This window comes from Perissodus microlepis, chromosome 23, assembly GCF_051167445.1.
Source record: "Perissodus microlepis isolate ML-2025 ecotype Zambia chromosome 23, ASM5116744v1, whole genome shotgun sequence".
In the NCBI taxonomy this organism is placed as follows: domain Eukaryota; kingdom Metazoa; phylum Chordata; class Actinopteri; order Cichliformes; family Cichlidae; genus Perissodus; species Perissodus microlepis.
Window position 1 is genome coordinate 14,161,008 of NC_140482.1, and position 21,263 is coordinate 14,182,270.

Below are 21,263 nucleotides of genomic sequence, written 5' to 3' on the forward strand. Positions count from 1 at the left end.
GTGATGGAGCTCTGCGTTACACAACTCAGAGAACAGCAGTGGATTTTGCCCGTCATCACTCAGTGTGCTGCTGTTGTAAAGTTGGAGCAGCTTGCCATGGTGTTTGCCCTTCATATTAATATTAAATATTGATCTTTTATTCCATTAAATCCAGTTTGATTTATTTGTGGCAGCAGTTCACAGTTCAAGGTCCTTTTACATTTGAAGGTAAATAGCCTGAAATGTTATAAGATTTATTAATAATACTATCCTTATGAACCAGCAATCTCCTGTGACGAGCATCAGAAGCGTTTGTTTTCAAAAGGCCACATTGACTTTTTTGCACTATTGCACTTTCTTGTTTAAATCGAGCAGGATGGACTCATTTCAGTCATTCGCCATGATCTACTAACTGTTTTTTGTTTTTGTTTTGTTTGTTTTTTAGTTTTTAGTTTTAGGACATCAGGAGCCTGATTAGGAAGCTCCATGTGCCAGTTCTGAACCTCAAGCCATATTTTGCCCTTGTGTGTCCTATGAGCAAAGCACTGGTGATGGTGGGGAGGAAGAATTCCTTTTTTTTTTTTTTTTTTTTTTTTAAAACAGGATAAACCTCCCAGGAGGACCAGGTTCAGGAGAGGGCAGCCATCAGGTGGCGTAAAAAACAAGAGAGAGAAAACAGGAGCAGAACGACAACAAACAGAACGAATCACAGAGAGTAGAAAAAGTTAATGGCATGCAGTAGTGGCATATAAATACAGAGGCTACTCGACAGCAAATACAATTTTTCAGGTCCTGTTATATAGGTTTTATATTATAGGTGGATATTTATGAAAGCAGTGTTGAAATAGTGCGGGAGAGCACCTATATGGAAGGACAAAATTCACAGTAAAATTTAAATTTAATTTAATTTTTATTATTTATTAAAACTAATAAGAAAGTAAGTGAGATAAAGCCTTGGAAGAAAAACTACCAAAAACCACTCCTACGTTGACTGGCTGTCAGGGGTTTATATCATGTGATAGAAGTCGCTTGCTGTGTGTAGTCTTTCTTTAATTTCTGTGGATTTCCACTGTACTGTTCCATCCCCAGAGCCCAGGCTTAGAGAGAGCCCTGAACACATCCAAAGAAACCTCCCCAGTCCTTCTCCATGCAGAGACTCATCCCAATGGGGACTTAGCTGGACTGCTTGAGAATAACACTAACACTGAGCAGAGAGACATCCTAGACTCAGCAGAGCAGCAGCACCACCAACATCCACTGAATTTCCCATCAAGCCGGCAAGCCTCTCTACCAGATGTCCCCAGCAGCTCAGGAATGTTGGGACTCCACAGGCCAGTCTCCGACCCGGGGCTTCCAGGGAAGTAGCCCCCACCCCCCACTCCAAACCCTTCGACAATGACTGAAGGTTATTTCTAAAGCTTGACTCAGGGTTTAAGAAAGAGACTAAATATGCAAAGGTTAAAAGAAACTGTAGACTTTCTTCCATTCCTTTTGAGAAAACCCCCTAGCTCCCTCCTCCGTCCCTGCCCTGTGCTCCAATTTAGATGTATAAAATCCATTTATACAGAGGTATTTATACACTATATTACTACCACGTGTAAAGTCATCATCTACCATGTACATAGTTGAAATAGAACACTGCCAGCAACTCAAGGCACCTAATGTGCTCTTCTGAAAAGATATGCATGATTTTTTTTTTTTTTTTTCTCATGTTGTCTTCTGTTGCATGTTCCTCACACACAGTGCAAACCACCATTCATTCAGGGGTGGCCTCAGCACGCTCACAGACTGCACACAGACTGTAGCTTTCCACTCTCATTTTCTACCACTCTTCCCTCCTCACAGGGAACAAAGCTACTTGAAACTCTTTCCAAGGCATTTCTAAACTTGGCACAAAAAGTATGGAAATTTGTGTTTGGTCAATTATTTCTTTGTTGTAATAATCCTTCTTGCTAATAAATGTTATACTGTTGGAACGCTTGTTTATTTCCCTTTAAATAGTGCCACATTTGTAAGGAAAATGCATTTGTGGGTTGAGCAGCAGTGTTGAGTAAGTGGGTTGAAACTATGAAAAACACGCCAAACCAGCTTATCTATTGACTTGTTTGGTGTTGTTTATTGAATTAAATGACTGAAGTGCGAAGAAACAGGAAATATTGACAATTTGTTCATTATAAAACAGGGGCCTCGCCTTCCACCTCCTCCTCATCCCAGTCACCAGCTTGGTAGCACAGTGCTGTGCACTGGTGTCCCATTTTACAACCACCATTTGACCCAAGTCAGCCAAAGTGGTTGTGTTGGTCACAGAATAAGCTGTTTGGCAAGCAACCACATACTTAACTTTGCTGCTCAACCCACAAATGCATTTTCCTTACAAATGTGGCACCATTTAAGGGGAAATAAACAATCACTGATACAATTAGCCAAACACAAACTTCCTTACTTTTTGTGCTAAGTTTATATTTCACTCCACAGCTTTCAAGCTCCAAATAAATTGGTGCAGTCACATATTGGCAAGGAGAGCTGTCTGTATGTTTAGCGTGCCTAATGTACACCACATTGCCATGACACATGAAAAACCAGTTATTCAGCCCCTATTACAGGATGTAATATTAGAGTGTGTAGAGGCTGCTTGGATGTCCCATAGCACAATGACAACTTTGTCAGTCTTTGAAAGCAATAATGATGTAACGATGAGGAGCCACAGTGGATTTTCTGGTATGTTTCTAGAGTTAAATACATTCTGGAAATAATTATCTATGACCTGAAGAACATAGCGTTTGTGCTGTGGATGAATTTACTTGTATAGAGCAAACCTGATGTAAAGCTTCACACATTTTAGCTCACTTTAATTATTAGAAACAAACAAAAATTAAGACCACAACATGAAGATGATTAACACCGTGAGGAAGTCAAAAACATGAAGGACATTTATGTCAAGGCTGTTTGGACAAGTTTTTTTGTCTGTGATGGTTTACAGTGTGAAGCACAGCTCACTGTCTGGTTGTCCTATTCTATTTTGGTAGTGATCAACGAGACACTGACAAAAGTCAGCATGAATCTTTGATGGCTGTTTGTGACAGAAAGTTCACAAAATGTATTGTTTTTTCCATTCTTTTCAGGATAATTCACCAACAATAATTCCTGTAGCTTATTAAGCTAGTCCATTTAAAAAAAAAAAAGCACACACACACACACACAAATCCAACTTTTACCAGTAGCCAAATATATAAACCATGAATATGCATGAAAAAGCTGGACAAAGGATGAGTCAAACACACTTCAGAACATGCATACACATGTTTTTCTCAGAGTAAGTCAAGCTTGACTTGCTGACGTGGAGATCAGTAATAATGTGATGGAAATAAAACAAAAGAAAGTGTCTCGGAGCTTAAATTTCTTATTATTTAATCATTATCACACTGTAGAAAACAGTGGGTGGAGATTGTGGTGTGACCAAAATTACTGCAACCTTGGGATCTTATTGCCTCTGAAATAGTTGTTTCGAAGATAGGGACCAGGTCTGTGAACACTACTGCAGTTATCTGTGAGGAATTAGTCAAAACTGCTAATCTGTTAGCATCTACATGCACAGAAAGTAAATAGAAATTCACATTAGCTATGTAGATTCAGAGTCCAGCCAGAACCTTATGTATTTAAAACAGAAATTCCTCCATAAATTGTTTTTGCAATATAGCAGAATAACTGCAAAATGACAGGCTCTGATACAGGAATATAATCAGTATACAACTAGCAGCAACCAGTTGAGTCGAGTGGGCTGTTGCAGAGACTCATCACAGGAGAGTTGCTCATATTGACACGTTGCCTCATTGCAACATGTTTGTAGTCCGACTTTATTCCTAACTTAGCAATTATATGCAAACCTTTGCCAATTTGTGTGAGAGGATCAGTCCACGTTTCCTGTTTGGAGATGGGTCGCTGCCCTATTTGAAGCTTGAAGGTGCTTCACGATTCAGTGCAATCACAGGGCAACCAAGGTTGTTGCCCTATTTACACTCTAGTGTGACTGAGCCACACTAAATCTGGTAAATGCTTTTGATGTGGGAGCTATAAATAACAATAATAGTGTGTAGTGGTTATACATAAGGATGGGGCTTATTGGAGGACCTTATTGATGCCTTGGTATTCTTTTTTTTTTTTTTTTTTTTTTTTTTAAACCCTTGCACCTGCTGCCCTTTGCTTTACACATACAGAGCTCTAGCTTCTGCTGATCTGTTTCTGATTGTAGAACTGAGACCAACAGAACACAGTTCCCACAAGTGAGTGTTTCACACAAGTTCCAGAGTTTTTGTATACAAAAGATCAGTAACAGGATTGGCTAAATCCATTCATGGTTAAAGAAGGTAATTTTCCTAATACACATGCCCGGTTCATACAAGAAGAAAAGAATATGTGTACACATTTCAGTTTTTGTGCACACGTACATGATTTCTTATGAATTATCTGTATCTGGATACTAGAGATGGCACGATACCACTTTTTTATGTCCGATACCGATACCATAAATTTGGATATCTGCCGATACCGATATGAATCCGATATAGTGTGTTTTTTAATCAATAAAACGTTTTTTTAATATCTTGCTGCATTTTGTATAAGTTTATACTCAAGTTTAAATAAATAACAACACTAAAGCTATTCTGTTATACCTGTATGTAAAAAATACACTGCGCCCAAAATATTTCATAGTTCAGCAAAACTGATCAATCTAATAAACTTAAACCTACTCCATCCTCCTTATTCTGGTATTTTAAAGAGTACTTAATATTAAGTATTAAATATTAAGCAACCTAACTAATAGGGTTGCTAACTCCCAGCAAAAAAAATAGGGAACCACCCTCCACCTCATGATGCTTAATCGATGTAATCAAATTTAATTTGATGCAGGGGAAAAATGCACAGAAATAAATTATTTTTCAAGAATAATTAAATAGATTCAACATCTTTCTTCAACAGAATTGCAGACTGCACAGATGGTACCTTCCCAAAGGAAAAAGTACTATAGCTTACTAGGGTATATTAGACTTAATAGTTACTATATACAGTAATGGACTTCTATATATTTTACATCAGATTAAAACTTTGGGTGTAAGAGTCAGATAATTATTCATTAAAAGCTAGACATTTTAAATGAGAATAAGAAAGAAAAGTATGTCTTTGTGCCCCCTTTTCCCTGTTCATGCCCTATCGGCCCCCCTGGCTAAACTTTGCTAGATCCGCCCCTGCACAGTTACCAGCCGTCAGCTACGTAGAAAAGGACCCTGGTGTAGAAAGTAATATTAAATAAATTCTAACAACAGCTTATCAAGGTTAAACGTGCTGCTGTTGTTCAGCCGCTGGTTTCCTCTTTCTGGTGCAAAGTGGGCGATAAACGAACAAGAGAGACGGGAGTCGCGACAGAAAAGCCGATCAGCTGATCATTAAGCAGTTTCATGATTGAAGTAGCAGCAGGAGAGAGAGAGAGAGGCGCAGTCGCTCCATATATCTGTTGTTAAGCTTAACGTGGGAATGCTTTACAAACATTCAGAGATGAACTTACACACTTGCTTTACTTCTCTCTGGGAAAACTTCCTCAGAGATGAAATGCTGGTTTGGTAGCGAGGCTACAAATACACACAGCCGCTCTATCACGTGATGCATACTGCTGCGACGTGCTACGGTTATGAGCCGAGTTACGCCATGTAGCAAGTTTTGTGAGGTGCTTTTTTGATATTTAATGGATCGGATTACATTTTTTATTTTTCGCCGATATCCGATCCAGTAATTTGGGTCAGTATCGGAACGATACCGATACGTAATATCGGATCGGTTCATCTCTACTGGATACATCAGATAAAGTGGACTTTGCGTTTACACCTATTCAAATTCATCTTAACTTGGTATTATTCTTTCAAACGAAGAGCTCCATTTGTCATTTTGTCACAGAAAATGAATGTTTTAGAAATAATTAAAACTCCTAAACTGATTTCCTTGACATAAAAGTCCTTCAAGTGTTTGAGAATGAGACTGCTTGACAGGAACCAGCGTCCCAAATTCTCTTGAAAGCTGGAAGGAACTGCTGGAGGCTAGTTTCATTCAGTTGCATGCTTTACGTCTTCCATTATACTCCTAAAATAACATTTCCTATGTGAACGTTAACAAAGCATGATGATTAAACAATCATCTTAAACAAGGTTTATTTCATGTATTTTATGCTGAGGACAGAGCTCAGCCTCCAAACGGCCTTAGCTTTATTCGCCTGCTCTAGCCTTTACAAACATCAGTCCGACACACCAAAAATCTGCTTATCCACAAATGTAAATGTACCAAACCATTTTAGATTAGACTGCATGATGAGAATTAGTCCTTTTAGTTTTCTAACTACATAAAGTCCAGCACAAGTTCGTGTATTGCATGGAGACTGCACTTGAAACAATTATAAAAAAGGTCTGTGTGACACGTATTGATCTGTAATTACAGCACACGACTCATCTGCAGAGACTTGGAAATAACAGTTACATCTATTTTTCTAAAACAAAGTATTAATTTGCCATTATTTTTCTATGTACCTTGTTTGTTTCCAAAAGCCCTGCTCTCAGTTGGAATGCTGTGGACTACTGCTGGGACGATGATGATGATGATTAATGTCATGCGTAGCCTCTCAATGTAGCAAGCAGAGATGGGCAACACTGAAGGCGATGTGTTGCACAGAGTTTGTCTTGATTTTTTGCACATTGATTTGATGATTTTTTTTCCCCACAGTTTTTACTTGGACCTTTCCCTCTGATTATTTGGTATGTTGAAACAAGCAAGTTCAAACCCAGAACTTCGCTGTTCTCTGAAGAGAGCCTGGCTTGCATTTGATCCTTTGACTCCAAACCACTCAATAATACATGTAGACGTGATCAAAAGCTTGGTGAGATATGAGAGAAATGATGAAATCAGATTTATCCTTCCAGAAGAACCAAGTGGTCAGATAATACACAATTAACATGGGTGAGATTAAAGATCTTTACAGGACGATACAAATGTTTCCTGCTTTTTTTGGATAAGCTTTCTTTCTCAAGCACATGTGTAGAACAAAACTTGACATGTCCAACACCTGAAGAGGCATCTAATGAACTTTCTTGGGATTTGCAGACTTTTGCACGGAGATTAGAAAACTTGCTGTACTCGATATGTCACTTTTTAAATCTAGTGCTGTTCACAATTGTTTTTATGCATTTTTTTAAATGTTTGCCACTGTATTTTATACAATGCAACACTTAACAGCTAATTTGAATGTTTCTGTTAACTATATTTAAAGAAATAAAGTATATTGTGTAAATAGACTTGGGGGGCGGGGATTCGCAGTTGTATAAATAAATAAACAGAATGCTTACTGATTAAAAGTCGTTATTCTGATTTTCCAAAAATGCTGTCAATGGACGAAGGGGAAAAGCTGAAACATTCCCAGCTGGAAAATCTCAAACACATGAACATTTTTGAACAGACTGCAGATCTCACTCTACTTTTCCAACACACAGTCATCACTGACTGCTTGGTGAATTTCATTTATATGCATCTGGTTTTGTAAATTGTATAAAACAGAGGTATACATCAGATTGGGCAAATGAGAAAACAGCAGCTGACAAAATCCATTACTGTCAAACATTTAATATAAAAAGCAAATGAACATGTTCTTTGTAACAACAATCAATCGTGACTCGTGATGCACTTCCTGTAAGTCCAACAAAAGGTGTTCGGAGCGTACATTCAGAAAGTCTAATGGCACATCAGAGCATCTTTTTAACAGCGATACGTTGTTAGCATATCTTACAATTTCTGTTAAAACAGGTGTTTGGTTATTGAATAAAATCTCTTGAAAATCATCCTAAATAAAAAATGTATTTTTGAAGTCCAAATCCAAAAAGGTGTTTATGATGAAACCCTTTAAAGCCACTACATGCAGATTTTATGATTACATTTTTTTAATAAACTTAAAGATTATAATATTTGTGCCTTTATTTTGAAAGACAAACATTTCTATTACAGGCTTTAAAATATTGCCCTTCAATGCTGATTTATAATATGTGTGTACATCTTCAGCACATCCCATCCAGTAAAATACACAATTAATGCATTATAGTAAGCATTACAAGCAGTGGGTGAATTTTCTGTTGCTGCACAGTCTTAGTATACTGGCCTTCCCTTGCATTCCCGTGAGACAATAATCCAGAATTAGGTTCTGATTGGCACACAAACAGCTTGCCCTCGTGGTTTGGGACAGACGACAGCACTTAGATGGCCATTGTGCACAGGATAAACTGTCAACAAGAGGGGGAAGAGTGATAAATGTGGTCATCCACAGCAACTCAACAGGAAATGCTTTTTAAAGCTACAGCAAGATGCTAGCAAACCCCCAGCTGCTGCAGGATCCCACAGCTTGCAAACACGTCCTGGGCCCTCTGCACAGCGTGCTTTTGTTTGTCATGCTGAGAACATTTCACACCGTGGGTGTACAGGTGTGCAAGGACAAAACTCTATGATAGTTTCTCGGAGCCCTGTCAGTGCAACGGAAAAGCTCCAGAGCGATAAAGGGTATAGGTGAGGAGGGGACTATCACTGTAGTTCTTAAGTTTTCTACACATTGCTTGAAAGAAGTGCATATGAAAAAGCAAGTCAGATATACTGAGATCAGGTTTAAATGGATCTTTAACCTTGTAACTTTCTACTGTTAAGTTTACGTTGTGCTGATGTAAGAATAGTGCACCAAACTCACAACCGATGAAAAATGTCTATAATGCTGGCCAAATCCTGCCTATTCATGTCTGCAAAGGGCTTAACTTGGACTGTGATATGGCCATGACTGGTGATTAGGACAGGAAAATAAATAAATAATAGATAGAGTAAGACTGGAGAAATCTTTTTTTTCCTGCATGGGCAACACAAGTGTTTGGAACACCACAAACACAACAACCAGGTGATCTGAGCAGATTCGGGCAGAGCTAAATTGGAACACCGGATATAAAAAATACTTACATCATCATATTGGAAGGTGACAGATCCCTGCTGCATGACATCTCTCTGCCTGAAGTTGTCTGTAACAGGCAGAGTAAGATCAGGGTCATGATTTCAATAAAACTAATTTCTTGCTGCTTCGTGACGTAAGGATGGAGCAAAGTAGAACATTGCAGCACACTACAGCGAACAGCAGGGGAATACAGGTGAAATGAAAGCCATGTCTGCGTTTGCAATGGCTGATCACTGAACATGTCAGACCTCGTCTGTCTTCTCATACCTGTGAGAGCTCGGAGTTTCACACAGCAGGCCACATAGTCATCGAAGAAGACCCTGCCCCCTTTGTTGTATCGCTTGAGAATAGCATTCAGGGCCTGTGGACTGATGCGGTAGCCTTAAAAAAAAAAAAAAAAGGGGGGGGGGGGGACAGACACACACAATATCAGGCTCATCATTCCCATCAATCTGCTGGTCAAAAGTTGTGTCACTGTGAAATAATTTACTAGATTTGAAATCAAAAGAACGCTCCTATGAGCAAAATAAAGTTCAATATTTTATTCTTTCATCATAGTGGAAGCAAGTGCTTCACTGCTGTCTTTTGCAAGAAAGCTGCAAAGCACTTCATAGACAGATAGGTAGATATAGATAAATAGATTTTTTTACAATAATCATTAATAATGATGAAAACCATTATCACCAGCATTTCATAGTACTGTGACTCAAGATTAAGGCCTGCTGTTATGGAATCGTCTGTTTATAGCATTATTCTGTGGCTTTATAAGTCATATTGCCTGTACTTTATTCTATACAGTTTAAAAGCTTTATCCGCTTTACATTCATAAATATGGCCAATTTAGAAACGCAAATTAACCTTACATGCCTGTCTTTGCACTGCCCAAAGAAGTCGGAGTACCCAGATAAACCTACACTGGCACAGGGAGAACATGCAGACTCCAAGCAGAGAAGCCTGAAGGCTGGAGCCCAGAACCTTCTCACTGTGAGGGCCAAGTGGTAACTCCAGTAAAACCCAGTCACATATTATTAGGTCTAATTAAGTGTCACTAAATTAAAGATGATATTAGCCATTAAGTATCTGATGCTGAAATGTTAGGACTCTCACCCATGGCGTTGATAGCCTGAGTCATCTCGTGAGGTTCTACAGTTCCACTTCGATCCCGGTCAAACATCATGAAGTTCTGTTTCCAGCCGTTGAGAGCTGAAAACAGCTCCTTAAACTCATTGAAACCCATCTTGCCTGTCAAGTCTCTCTGGTGACAGGTTGGTTAAGATTTAAGCGCAGATATGAGGACAGTAATTGCTATAATAAAGCAAAGGTTGAGTCACGCCTGCTATATACCTGAGGAATTTCCCCTGAAAAGTTTGATTAGGATATGACGAGCAGCATATTGCAGCTACTTAGACCAAAGATACTGTACAAAAAAGGATACATCTAGCATTGCAATCATGATCCTGCATGTGTCCAGGCTGAAGGCTGTAAAGATAATACACATGTTAGAAATTACTTGAGGCAACATTCTTATTTTCATTTTAAAGATAACATAAAAGTACTGCCTGGTGGTTGAAAGCAACTTTCAGAGCTAATACCATACTCAAAGCATCCCAAGATGAGGTCTGGATTTAGGAAGCTCCTAAAAGAAGTTCCATGTGACTCCAAATCGTATGACACCTACAAGGTTTCTCAGTAAAGCTCTAAACTAGTATCTGCTCTTGTGAAAAAGCTGGTGGTGATATAGATTACTTGTTAGCTCACAACAAAAACTGCTGCAGATAATTTACTTACTGAATCACTATTTTAAACCTGTTAACCAATCACTACAGATACAGTAGCTGTGTCCAAAATCACTCATTTGTCATTCACTACCTTCTTTATAATAGACAGTCAACAGTCCAGTGAGCAATAGACCAGTGGCTATGAAGATCAAATGCAACACGCCATACTCCAAAAATGGCAGAACTGTACAGCTTCAGCATCTTCTAAGTCAAATATTAGAGCCAACAGAAGGTTTTCATAAACGTGACTTTTCTGTAAAAATTTATTTTTTATGACCAAACTTTCACATGCGCAGTTACATTCTTGCAACGTGTGTTAACCTCATCCTTCCTCTTAACTCTGGGGTGTTTCAATAATTGTTTGAACCTTTCACTTCTCTCTTGGAGCTCAGCACTGTGTGGAACTACATGTATAAACATGTGAGAGCTGCCCTAAGGGGGCGGGCCAGAGGACGGCTTTAGAAAGTTATTACTGTTGGTTAATCCAGCAGGTTTCATGATGTGAAGTAATTTCACGGAAAGTCGCTTACGTGTTTTTGTCCTTTTTGCTCATACATATTGCTCACATGTGTCTGAATGTTTGCTTTTGTTGATTAATTTTATATGTCATCAACCTGCCAGGAAAGACCTGGCATATTAATTGCTAATTAATTCTCTGTCCCTTTTAAATACACATAAACATAGGTGCGTATTAATGATATGCAGTGAACAGTCCACAAACAAGACTTCACAAAAAAAGTGTACATTTTATAAAATCCAAGCTGTGACAGTGAAAATTCCTCAGTTTCTCAGTAAAAATTGCTCTCAGCAACAAATATTTAAAGGGCCCACTTAGCTGGAAATTTTAGCTCAATATTGGAGATATAAACTGCCCTTCAAAATTAAAACAGAAATTGTGTAAAAGCATAATTCAAGCATCGACCTCTTTAGTTAAAGAGAAAACATTAAACTTACGACTGTAGCTGCCAGTAAAACCAGCTTGAGTCAGACATCTCTGGAGTTCCTCTGCATCGATCTCGCCGTCCTGTACAGAGCAGGAAGTCACATATTTTTTCACTTAAAATTGTAAGAAGTGGTGCGGATGGTTCTGCATTAGGAATTGGATGGTTTCCTAATGTGACAAAGCCAAGGCCTATTAATTACAACTAGTAATTTCTCTTTCCCACCAGATTTATTTTAAAAAAGAATTTATTTGACCGTTTTAAAAACAAATTTTGGCAGTCCTCATTGGATTGGCCAATACCTAAAAGAATAGGAAAGTGCATGGAACTCAGTGAAGACCTAAGAAGAATTGTTGATTTACAAAAGTTGGAAAGGTCTCTACAATTCATATTGTAGGTGCATTCCCCAGTGTGAGAGACAGCATTTAAAAAAAAAAAAAAAAACAGGAAATCACATTGTATGATTTTTAAAGAATTTATTTGTATTGCACTGGTGCACATAAGTATTTGAACACCTGAGAAAATCAGTGTTAATATTTGGTACAGAAGCCTTTATTTGCAATTACAGAGGTCAAACGTTTCCTGTAGTTCTTGACCAGGTTTGCACACACTGCAACAGGGATTTGGCCCACTCATCCACACAGACCTCCTCTAGATCTGTCAGAGCTACCTCCAAATTCTTCAACATCACCTCAAATCAACAGCTAAACAGTTGAAACTTGGACACAATTAGGTGTTTAAACAGGACAATCATCCCAAACACACAACAAAATTGGCTCTGTAAGAGATAAAGCTGCCTAACATTGAGCTTCTGGAATGGCCTTCCCAAACACCCAAACTCAACACTATTGAAAAAACTATACTTAAGACCCGAGCCTGTGCCAGGAAACCAACCAGTTTAAATGAATGCTACCAATAGCTTGATTATTTTGTGCGTTTACTTCTATTTTGCGTTTACTTCTATTTGCATCCATAACGGATGGAAGGTTTATAGACCAGTACAAACTTTACTGGCACTCACTCTTTAAGCCTTGTAGCTTACATTAGCTTATAACAAACACTGACTGGGATACCAGAGAAAGACAGGGTGATACTAACAGATTTTAACTAGAATTGCTTGAAGGAATGAATGAGGTGACATGTAAGAGTTGACTCTCCGAATTATTAACTATCTGTGACTTATTTCTTCAACCACTTATGCAGGGTGGCATGGTGATGTAGAGGTTTGCTCTGTCACCGCATAGCAAGACAGTTCAAACCATAACTGGGGCCTTTCTGTATAGTTTTCATGTTCTCTCTCTGCCTGTTTGGACACTTATTTAAACTTTAATAATTATCAAAACTTTACATTTGACCTCTGATATGCCTTAGCACCAAAAAGGTTGAAAATGGTATGTAGGCAGGTTAAGAGACTAATATTAGTCCTATATGATTCATTCTTGCAGAGGATTTGTCTGTGTAGCAGAAAGTAAAGAAAGGAAGAAGATGTGACAGACGGTAGTGAAAGTGAAGATGAAAAAAAAAAAGTTAAATTAAAATAATCCACCGTTAACCTTGATACTTTAAATAAAACTCATTTAACCATGAGATTTTGGTAGACTACAGTATGCGACAAATATGAAAAATATAATGACCACAGATCAACAGATATCAGAGAATGTTCGACCTGTCGGACTCAGGCAGCTGTGTCAAGTCTCTGAAGATGAGAACCAGTAGGTTCAAAAACAGTTTCATCCCACAGGAAATAATACCCCAGAATAAAAACCACTAAACAAAAATAGTTTGAGTGCAATAACTGCAAACATCATTGTGCAAGTGCATGTACACTGCTGTTTTGTAATGTTTCTAATGCAGTTTTTTCTCGAAAACTAAACAACTTTCTGCTCTAGTCTCAGCAAGCCACAACCTCTCAGCTGAGCGCACACACTATCAAGTAAAACTTTGTGCTCACACCGTTTCGAACTGGAGGCCAGCAGCCAAGATTTTGTGCATTATCTACAGTGGGGCAAAAAAGTATTTAGTCAGCCACCGATTGTGCAAGTTCCCCCACTTAAAATGATGACAGAGGTCAGTAATTTGCACCAGAGGTACACTCCAACTGTGAGAGACAGAATGTGAAAAAAAAATCCATGAATCCACATGGTAGGATTTGTAAAGAATTTATTCGTAAATCAGGGTGGAAAATAAGTATTTGGTCACCTCAAACAAGGAAAATCTCTGGCTCTCACAGACCTGTAACGTCTTCTGTAAGAAGCTTTTCTGTCCCCCACTCGTTACCTGTATGAATGGCACCTGTTTGAACTCATCATCTGTATAAAAGACACCTGTCCACAGCCTCAAACAGTCAGACTCCAAACGCCGCCATGGCCAAGACCAAAGAGCTTTCGAAGGACACCAGGAAAAGTATTGTAGACCTGCACCAGACTGGGAAGAGTGAATCTACAATAGGCAAGCAGCTTGGTGTGAAAAAATCAACTGTGGGAGCAATCATCAGAAAATGGAAGACATACAAGACCACTGATAATCTCCCTCGATCTGGGGCTCCACGCAAGATCTCATCCCGTGGGGTCAAAATGATCATGAGAACGGTGAGCAAAGATCCCAGAACCACACGGGGGGACCTGGTGAATGACCTGCAGAGAGCTGGGACCACAGTAACAAAGGCCACCATCAGTAACACACTACAACGGCAGGGAATCAAATCCCGCAGTGCCAGACGTGTTCCGCTGCTGAAGCCAGTGCATGTCCAGGCCCGTCTGAAGTTTGCCAGAGAGCACATGGATGATACAGCAGAGGATTGGGAGAATGTCATGTAGTCAGATGAAACCAAAGTAGAACTTTTTGGTATAAACTCAACTCGTCGTGTTTGGAGGAAGAAGAATACTGAGTTGCATCCCAAGAACACCATACCTACTGTGAAGCATGGGGGTGGAAACATCATGCTATGGGGCTGTTTTTCTGCCAAGGGGACAGGACGACTGATCCGTGTTAAGGACAGAATGAATGGGGCCATGTATCGTGAGATTTTGAGCCAAAACCTCCTTCCATCAGTGAGAACTTTGAAGATGAAACGAGGCTGGGTCTTCCAACATGACAATGATCCAAAACACACCGCCCGGGCAACAAAGGAGTGGCTCCGTAAGAAGCATTTGAAAGTCCTGGAGTGGCCTAGCCAGTCTCCAGACCTCAACCCCATAGAAAATCTGTGGCGGGAGTTGAAAGTCCGTGTTGCTCGGCGACAGCCCCAAAACATCACTGCTCTCGAGAAGATCTGCATGGAGGAATGGGCCAAAATACCAGCTACTGTGTGTGCAAACCTGGTAAAGACCTATAGTAAACGTTTGACCTCTGTTATTGCCAACAAAGGTTATGTTACAACGTATTGAGTTGTATTTTTGTTATTGACCAAATACTTATTTTCCACCCTGATTTACGAATAAATTCTTTACAAATCCTACCATGTGGACTCATGGATTTTTTTTTTTTCACGTTCTGTCTCTCACAGTTGGAGTGTACCTCTGATGCAAATTACTGACCTCTGTCATCATTTTAGGTGGGGGAACTTGCACAATCGGTGGCTGACTAAATACTTTTTTGCCCCACTGTATGCATTGATGACAGAGGGAGCTCAAGTTAAGTCAGAGCTCCTTTACTGCTTCATCTGAGCTCCTGACACTTATGACATCTTGAACATCTGCAGACAGAGCCTGTCTCGTTTTTGACCAGAAATATGAAAATGAAATCAAAGCTGCTGGGAAAATGTGACTTTCTTAAAGACTATGACTGACATGTTTCTGCATGCATCCAAACTCACCTGGCCTGCTATGGCTGTAAAGTATCCCCACATTGGGTCATTTGCAGGTGGGGGTTGGGCACCAAATGTTCCTGGATAACTTCCATACTGTCCATATCCTCCTTGAGGTAGCCCACCTCCCATTGGACCCCCCATGTTCCCAGGCATGGGACCTCTCATGGGCCCTCCTGGCATTCCTTGCGGTGGCATGCCTGGCATTTGGCCCCCATACTGAGACAGAAAATAGAGAGAAGATTAGTACTGGTATGTAAAACACTGATCAGAAAAACTCACTGAAAAGCCTTCAGCTAATCCAAAATGCTGCAGCAAGAGTACTGACAGGGACTAGAAGGAGAGAGCATATTTCTCCTGTTTTGGCTTCCCTTCATTGGCTTCCTGTTAAATCCAGAATTGAATTCAAAATCCTGCTCCTCACATACGAGGTCTTAAATAATCAGGCCCCATCTTATCTTAATGACCTTGTAGTACCATATCACCCTATTAGAGCACTTCGCTCTCGCTCTGCAGGCCTACTTGTTGTTCCTAGAGTATTTAAAAGTAGAATGGGAGGCAGAGCCTTCAGTTTTCAGGCCCCTCTTCTGTGGAACCAGCTTCCAGTTTGGATTCGGGAGACAGACACTATCTCTACTTTTAAGATTAGGCTTAAAACTTTCCTTTTTGCTAAAGCATATAGTTAGGGCTGGACCAGGTGACCCTGAATCCTCCCTTAGTTATGCTGCAATAGACGTAGGCTGCCGGGGGATTCCCATGATGCATTGAGTTTTTCCTTTCCAGTCACCTTTCTCACTCACTATGTATTAATAGACCTCTCTGCATTGAATCATATCTGTTATTAACCTCTGTCTCTCTTCCACAGCATGTCTTTTATCCTGTCTTCCTTCTCTCACCCCAACCGGTCGCAGCAGATGGCCGCCCCTCCCTGAGCCTGGTTCTGCCGGAGGTTTCTTCCTGTTAAAAGGGAGTTTTTCCTTCCCACTGTCGCCAAAGTGCTTGCTCATAGGGGGTCATATGATTGTTGGGTTTTTCTCTGTATCTATGAAGCGCCTTGAGGCGACTTTTGTTGTGATTTGGCGCTATATAAATACAATTGAATTGAATTGAATTGAATTGAATCAGAGTGCTGATTTGTTTCATACCACAAAACAATTATAACCTGTTGCCCTGTGTGCCCTGCACAAAGTGCTGTCAATACGCTACATTTTCAAATACTCTGCGGTGCTTGTTTAAATACAGTGTACGGACATAAAGAAAGTCTTTAGCACCGATAATCGTACTTGCTGTAATTTCATAGGTTACTCTATGCCAAGCCCTTTTTCATATACACAGCTGAGAGACTGAAGGCGAGCACTGAGAGATTTTTCATCCCGGAAGACATTTTTTCGGGGTATAAAAGTTCATTTACAATCAACAGTGGACGCCAATATAGCTCCTGAGTTACAGTAGGTGAAAAGTCACCACATTAATAATTACTACAGGAGTACAGGAACAAATGCAGCACCTCTACAGTCACAACTTAACGAAAAATATGCAAGAGCCTCCAGCAACAGCTAACCCTCCTGCTAGCTACTGTAGCTCGTTTAACAGTGTTTAGTACAGTTTACTCACTCCGCCGTATCCTGGATAAGCCATTTGGTGAAAAGGAAAGACCTCTGACAAGTTTAATACCTATATAATGTCAGTGTGATTTGATACGAGCTACACTGTAACAACGCTGTAACTTCCGAAGTCAGAAGAGCAGTGCATCACATCCGAGCTGCCGAGAGTTGTCGGAAGTGCCTTGACAGACAGTGCAACTAGCCAATGACAGAAGAGCACAGGGGATTTTTAAAAGGACCGCCAAAATGCTCTTAGCTTTGCTCTCCTGCAATGTTGTCATTCACCACTAGGTTGTGCTGTGGAAACCTTGGTTCTGCTCGTGTAATAAAGAAGCGCTATATACTATTTATTTTCATAATTTCAGGAATTTAAGGGTCTTTAAATAAAACCGAAGCAAATAAAATTACAAGTAAGAAAAATGCACATTAAGATACGTCTGTGAAGGTTCTCAGTCATCCAGGTCATCGTAGTCAAAGGAGCTTGCAAAGAAAAGCGTCTGGACTTCTTTAAGTTTACTTGAAGACGTTTCACCTCTCATCCGAGAAGCTTCTTCAGTTCTAAGGTCAAATGGTGGAGAGTCCCAGATATAAACCTAGTGGGAGTATCCCCCCACAGAGGGACAAAAGGACCCCCTGATGATCTTCTAATCGCCTGAGCCAAGGTGTGAAACTGGGTGTGGGTCCCAATCAGCCAGAGTTTCGGGTGTGTTCATTGTGAAACCTGGCCCCACCTTATCATGCGAATTCCTGAGGTCAGATGGCCCAGGATGGGCCATCCTGGGCCATCTGACCTCAGGAATTCACCTTATCATGCGAATTCCTGAGGTCAGATGGCCCAGGATGGGCCATCCTGGGCCATCTGACCTCAGGAATTCAAGTTTTTTTGAACTATTTTACCAAAGTGACATTCTACAACAATTCGCTGTAAAATTACATCACTTCCTTTAGTGCAATTGAACATGACAATAACTACATTGGAGAGGCCTTTCTGACTGACATTTCTCCAGTTTTGCTTTTTGCCAGTGTCATTGTCACTATTTCCCATTTAGGTTCAGAGGTAGTCCAGTATTTCCAGTACAGCACATCAATAAATGCTGGTACTAAAAGGTTTTCTGCATCTCGCTGCACAGTCTTAAGAGTGTAAATAGGCTAAGGCAGGCATCAACTCAACACCCGGACCAGTATTTTGTCCTTTGTGTGAGGAAGAACAAGAGCAGCACTAGCAGAGCCCTACAAAATTACCTCCACTAGGCTACTTGTGCATGTTTCTGGCTAAACTGTCAGAATGATACTCCATGAGGTTGGCATGAGGTCTTTCTGTCCTTTAGAGAGAGCTTATTGATGCTCTAAACCAGGGGTGTCCAACCCCAGGCCTCTAGTGCCGGTTTAAATTTTGTGTTGATAGGCCACGTAAAACCAGAGTTATGATAAAAACAAATATATGCAATGTTTGGTTTTCTTCCTGAATACTATCGTTGTTTATATTTACTGCGGCAAGAAACGGTAAACGGCGTTTTATAAGGAAAGCACTCTCCACCTGTGAGCAAAAACAAAACCAAACAAACCCACCCTTTCCTATTGGTCGAAAAATGTACCATGTCGACCAATCAAAACATGATATGGCAACATGGCATTTATTGTTTAGGAAGGGGGGAAGTTTTAGAAGTGACGGAGGTGTTTTGAGATGTGAGAGATTTGAGACGTTTAGCGCAAATCTTGTGTAGTTAGTGTGTAGTGTTGTCCAGCGGTCCCCAACCTTTTTTGCGCCACGGACCGGTTTATGCCCGACAATATTTTCCTGGACCGGCCTTTAAGGTGTCGTGGATAAATACAACAAAATAAAACTAGTACTGGTACCGAAAAGAAAATTTATTCATAACACACGTGAAAAGACCCAGGAAAACCGAGTAAACGATAAAAACGATAACAAAATAACGCTGAAAACCGCTAAAAACCCTGAAAACTATACATTTCACACCTGAGCCTCAACTCTCGCAGCCCGGTACCAAACGACTCACGGACCGGTACCCGTCCGAGGCCCGGGGGTTGGGGACCGCTGGTGTAGTCAATAGTTTTGTTGTGTGTGTCAGAACAATGGACTACTGAATGTTACAGGTGTTACAGGAGTGACACATCTCCTGTTGTCAGGCCTGCAGGTATCAGGCCACTATGAGATAAAGGTTAGTGGACAGAAATTATTTTTTGGAGTGGCACAAATAATTTCTGTGGCATCAAATTTGGCATCAAATTTGATGCAGAACACTGATTGTTCTGTAAATAGTTTTAAATGTTTATTTAAAAAACTCCTTGGCTGCATTTTTAGGTAAACAGCTGCAAAAAACTTTGTTTGCATAACTCGGTTACTTTTTTGAAGAAGTAACTATATAATTAAATTGCCCAACATTGGTCATTATATACTGTATTTTGCAGACAGAGAGTTACAGGACTCTCTCCCAGTCCACAGACTCATAATACAAGTCAGAGCTTTATAAAATATATATATATATATATATATTTATTTATTTTTTTGTTTTGTTTTGTTTTTTTTACTTCCAATAGTGTTAACATCCTACACAGGTCATGAACAAGATTTTTTTTTTTTAATTTTCATTGTAAGTGGGCTAAAGCAGTTAATTAAAAGTAGTCTAACATAAATGTAAATGCTGTAATTTGATTATTTTAATAAACCATGTAACTTGGATGGATTCGATGCTGGCGTGACCACAGTGCACACGTCTGCAGGACCAAAAAGCTCTCCAGAGAGTGATCCGTACAGCAGAATGCTACTGCAGGATCGCTCTCCCCCCGCTTCAGGACACCTACACCAGGAGATGCCGGACTAGAGCAGCGCAGATACTGAAGGACCCGTCCCATCCTGGCAACAAACTGTTCCAACTTCTGCAATCTGGTAGAAGGTTCCGCATCATCCGGGCAAGGACAGAGAGACTCAAGAGGAGCTTCTATCCCCAAGCCATCCGGGCCCTAAACACACACACACCCGCCCTCTCACATCATCTATAATTGACTGAGACAGGACTCTCTTCCAGACACTCTAAACCAAGGCACAATGTACATTTCAAATTCCTTTAATTTTAAATATGTTTATATTGTCTATTCTGTAAAATAGTCAGATGTCTATTCATATTAATGTACAGAATTCACCTGCTTGCTGCTACTACTGCACATTCACCCAATGTATATACTATTTATATATATATATATATAATGTTCTTCCTCTACCCCCCCCATTTTTGCACATGTCGAGGAGCGTGTCAGGCTACATTTCACTGTGTGTTATACTTGTATAACTATGCATGTGACAAATAAAGAACCTTGAACCTTGAACCTTGCTGTTGCTCACAGTGGTCCAAGGGACCGCTCAGGGAGTTTGTGTGTTCGCTCAGACACATGAAAAATTAGAGGGAACATTGCTCACATGTATGTTAAAGATTTTTATTTTGTATAGTTCACTCACCAAGATCCACTGTTTGATTTATGCAATTTACCTTTCATTTATTTTTTGTTTGGTTCCATTTCTTTGAGCAGTGCATATATATACTGTGCATATGTAATAGTAAATACAATTAGTTACAGGACTTACAGCAGTAAAACATTTATATGATCTATCAGTTTATCAGTACCCAGTCCTTTATCCACTTATAGTGTTTATAGCTTCAAACTGAAATACAAATTGGTATTGCAAAACAACATTAGTAATTGTAGTGTATAATCTGAAGTATCTGTGTGTGAGTGGTTTTTAAATGAGCTGCTGCTACAATACATTAAGTTGATACATCAGTGCTGTGAGGATGTTTACAAAATGTTCACTGGCTTATTTCCAACAGCGGTGATTTCCTCACAGTTCCTCCAAACAACTCCCAAATTTCAAGGCTATTCAACCTGAAGCAAAGAATCTGTTTAAGTCAAGGCCCAGCTTCTCAATTTATCCCTGAGACGGCACACTTTTATTAGAAGGCTGGTTGCGGTCAAGCACAATCACCCTCCAAAGAAATGTCTCATCCCCTATATAACAAATTTTTATTTAACACAGTGCAGAGTTGAAAGAGAGTTGAAAAAATAATCTGACTCGGTGACAGTGTTTATCTTACATTAAAGACTTCCTGTTTTCTCTGTTTTTATTCA

General features: G+C 39.8%; 2 protein-coding genes across 6 annotated transcripts in view; one reads left to right on the top strand and one right to left on the bottom strand.

The window, feature by feature from the left end:
• The window catches only part of LOC146361039 (voltage-gated inwardly rectifying potassium channel KCNH7-like), a 79,401-nt gene extending 72,031 nt beyond the window's left edge, over positions 1-7,370 (top strand). For all 5 annotated transcript variants that reach the window (XM_084922469.1, XM_084922470.1, XM_084922472.1 and 2 more), the window contains one exon: positions 1,069-7,370. In XM_084922469.1, the coding sequence (XP_084778595.1) occupies positions 1,069-1,344 (276 nt within the window). In that variant the 3' untranslated portion in view covers positions 1,345-7,370. The remainder of the gene's footprint in view (positions 1-1,068) is intronic.
• A 249-nt stretch (positions 7,371-7,619) lies between these two features.
• On the bottom strand, positions 7,620-17,297 carry gca (grancalcin). The gene is made up of 8 exons (XM_084922474.1): positions 17,131-17,297; positions 15,526-15,735; positions 11,725-11,794; positions 10,428-10,471; positions 10,100-10,247; positions 9,260-9,373; positions 9,001-9,059; positions 7,620-8,285 (listed from the first exon to the last, which is right to left on the bottom strand). Exons 1-8 carry the CDS (start codon positions 17,152-17,154, stop codon positions 8,259-8,261), a joined length of 696 nt encoding a protein of 231 aa, XP_084778600.1. The 5' UTR covers positions 17,155-17,297; the 3' UTR covers positions 7,620-8,258.
• Between the last annotated feature and the right edge of the window lie 3,966 nt (positions 17,298-21,263).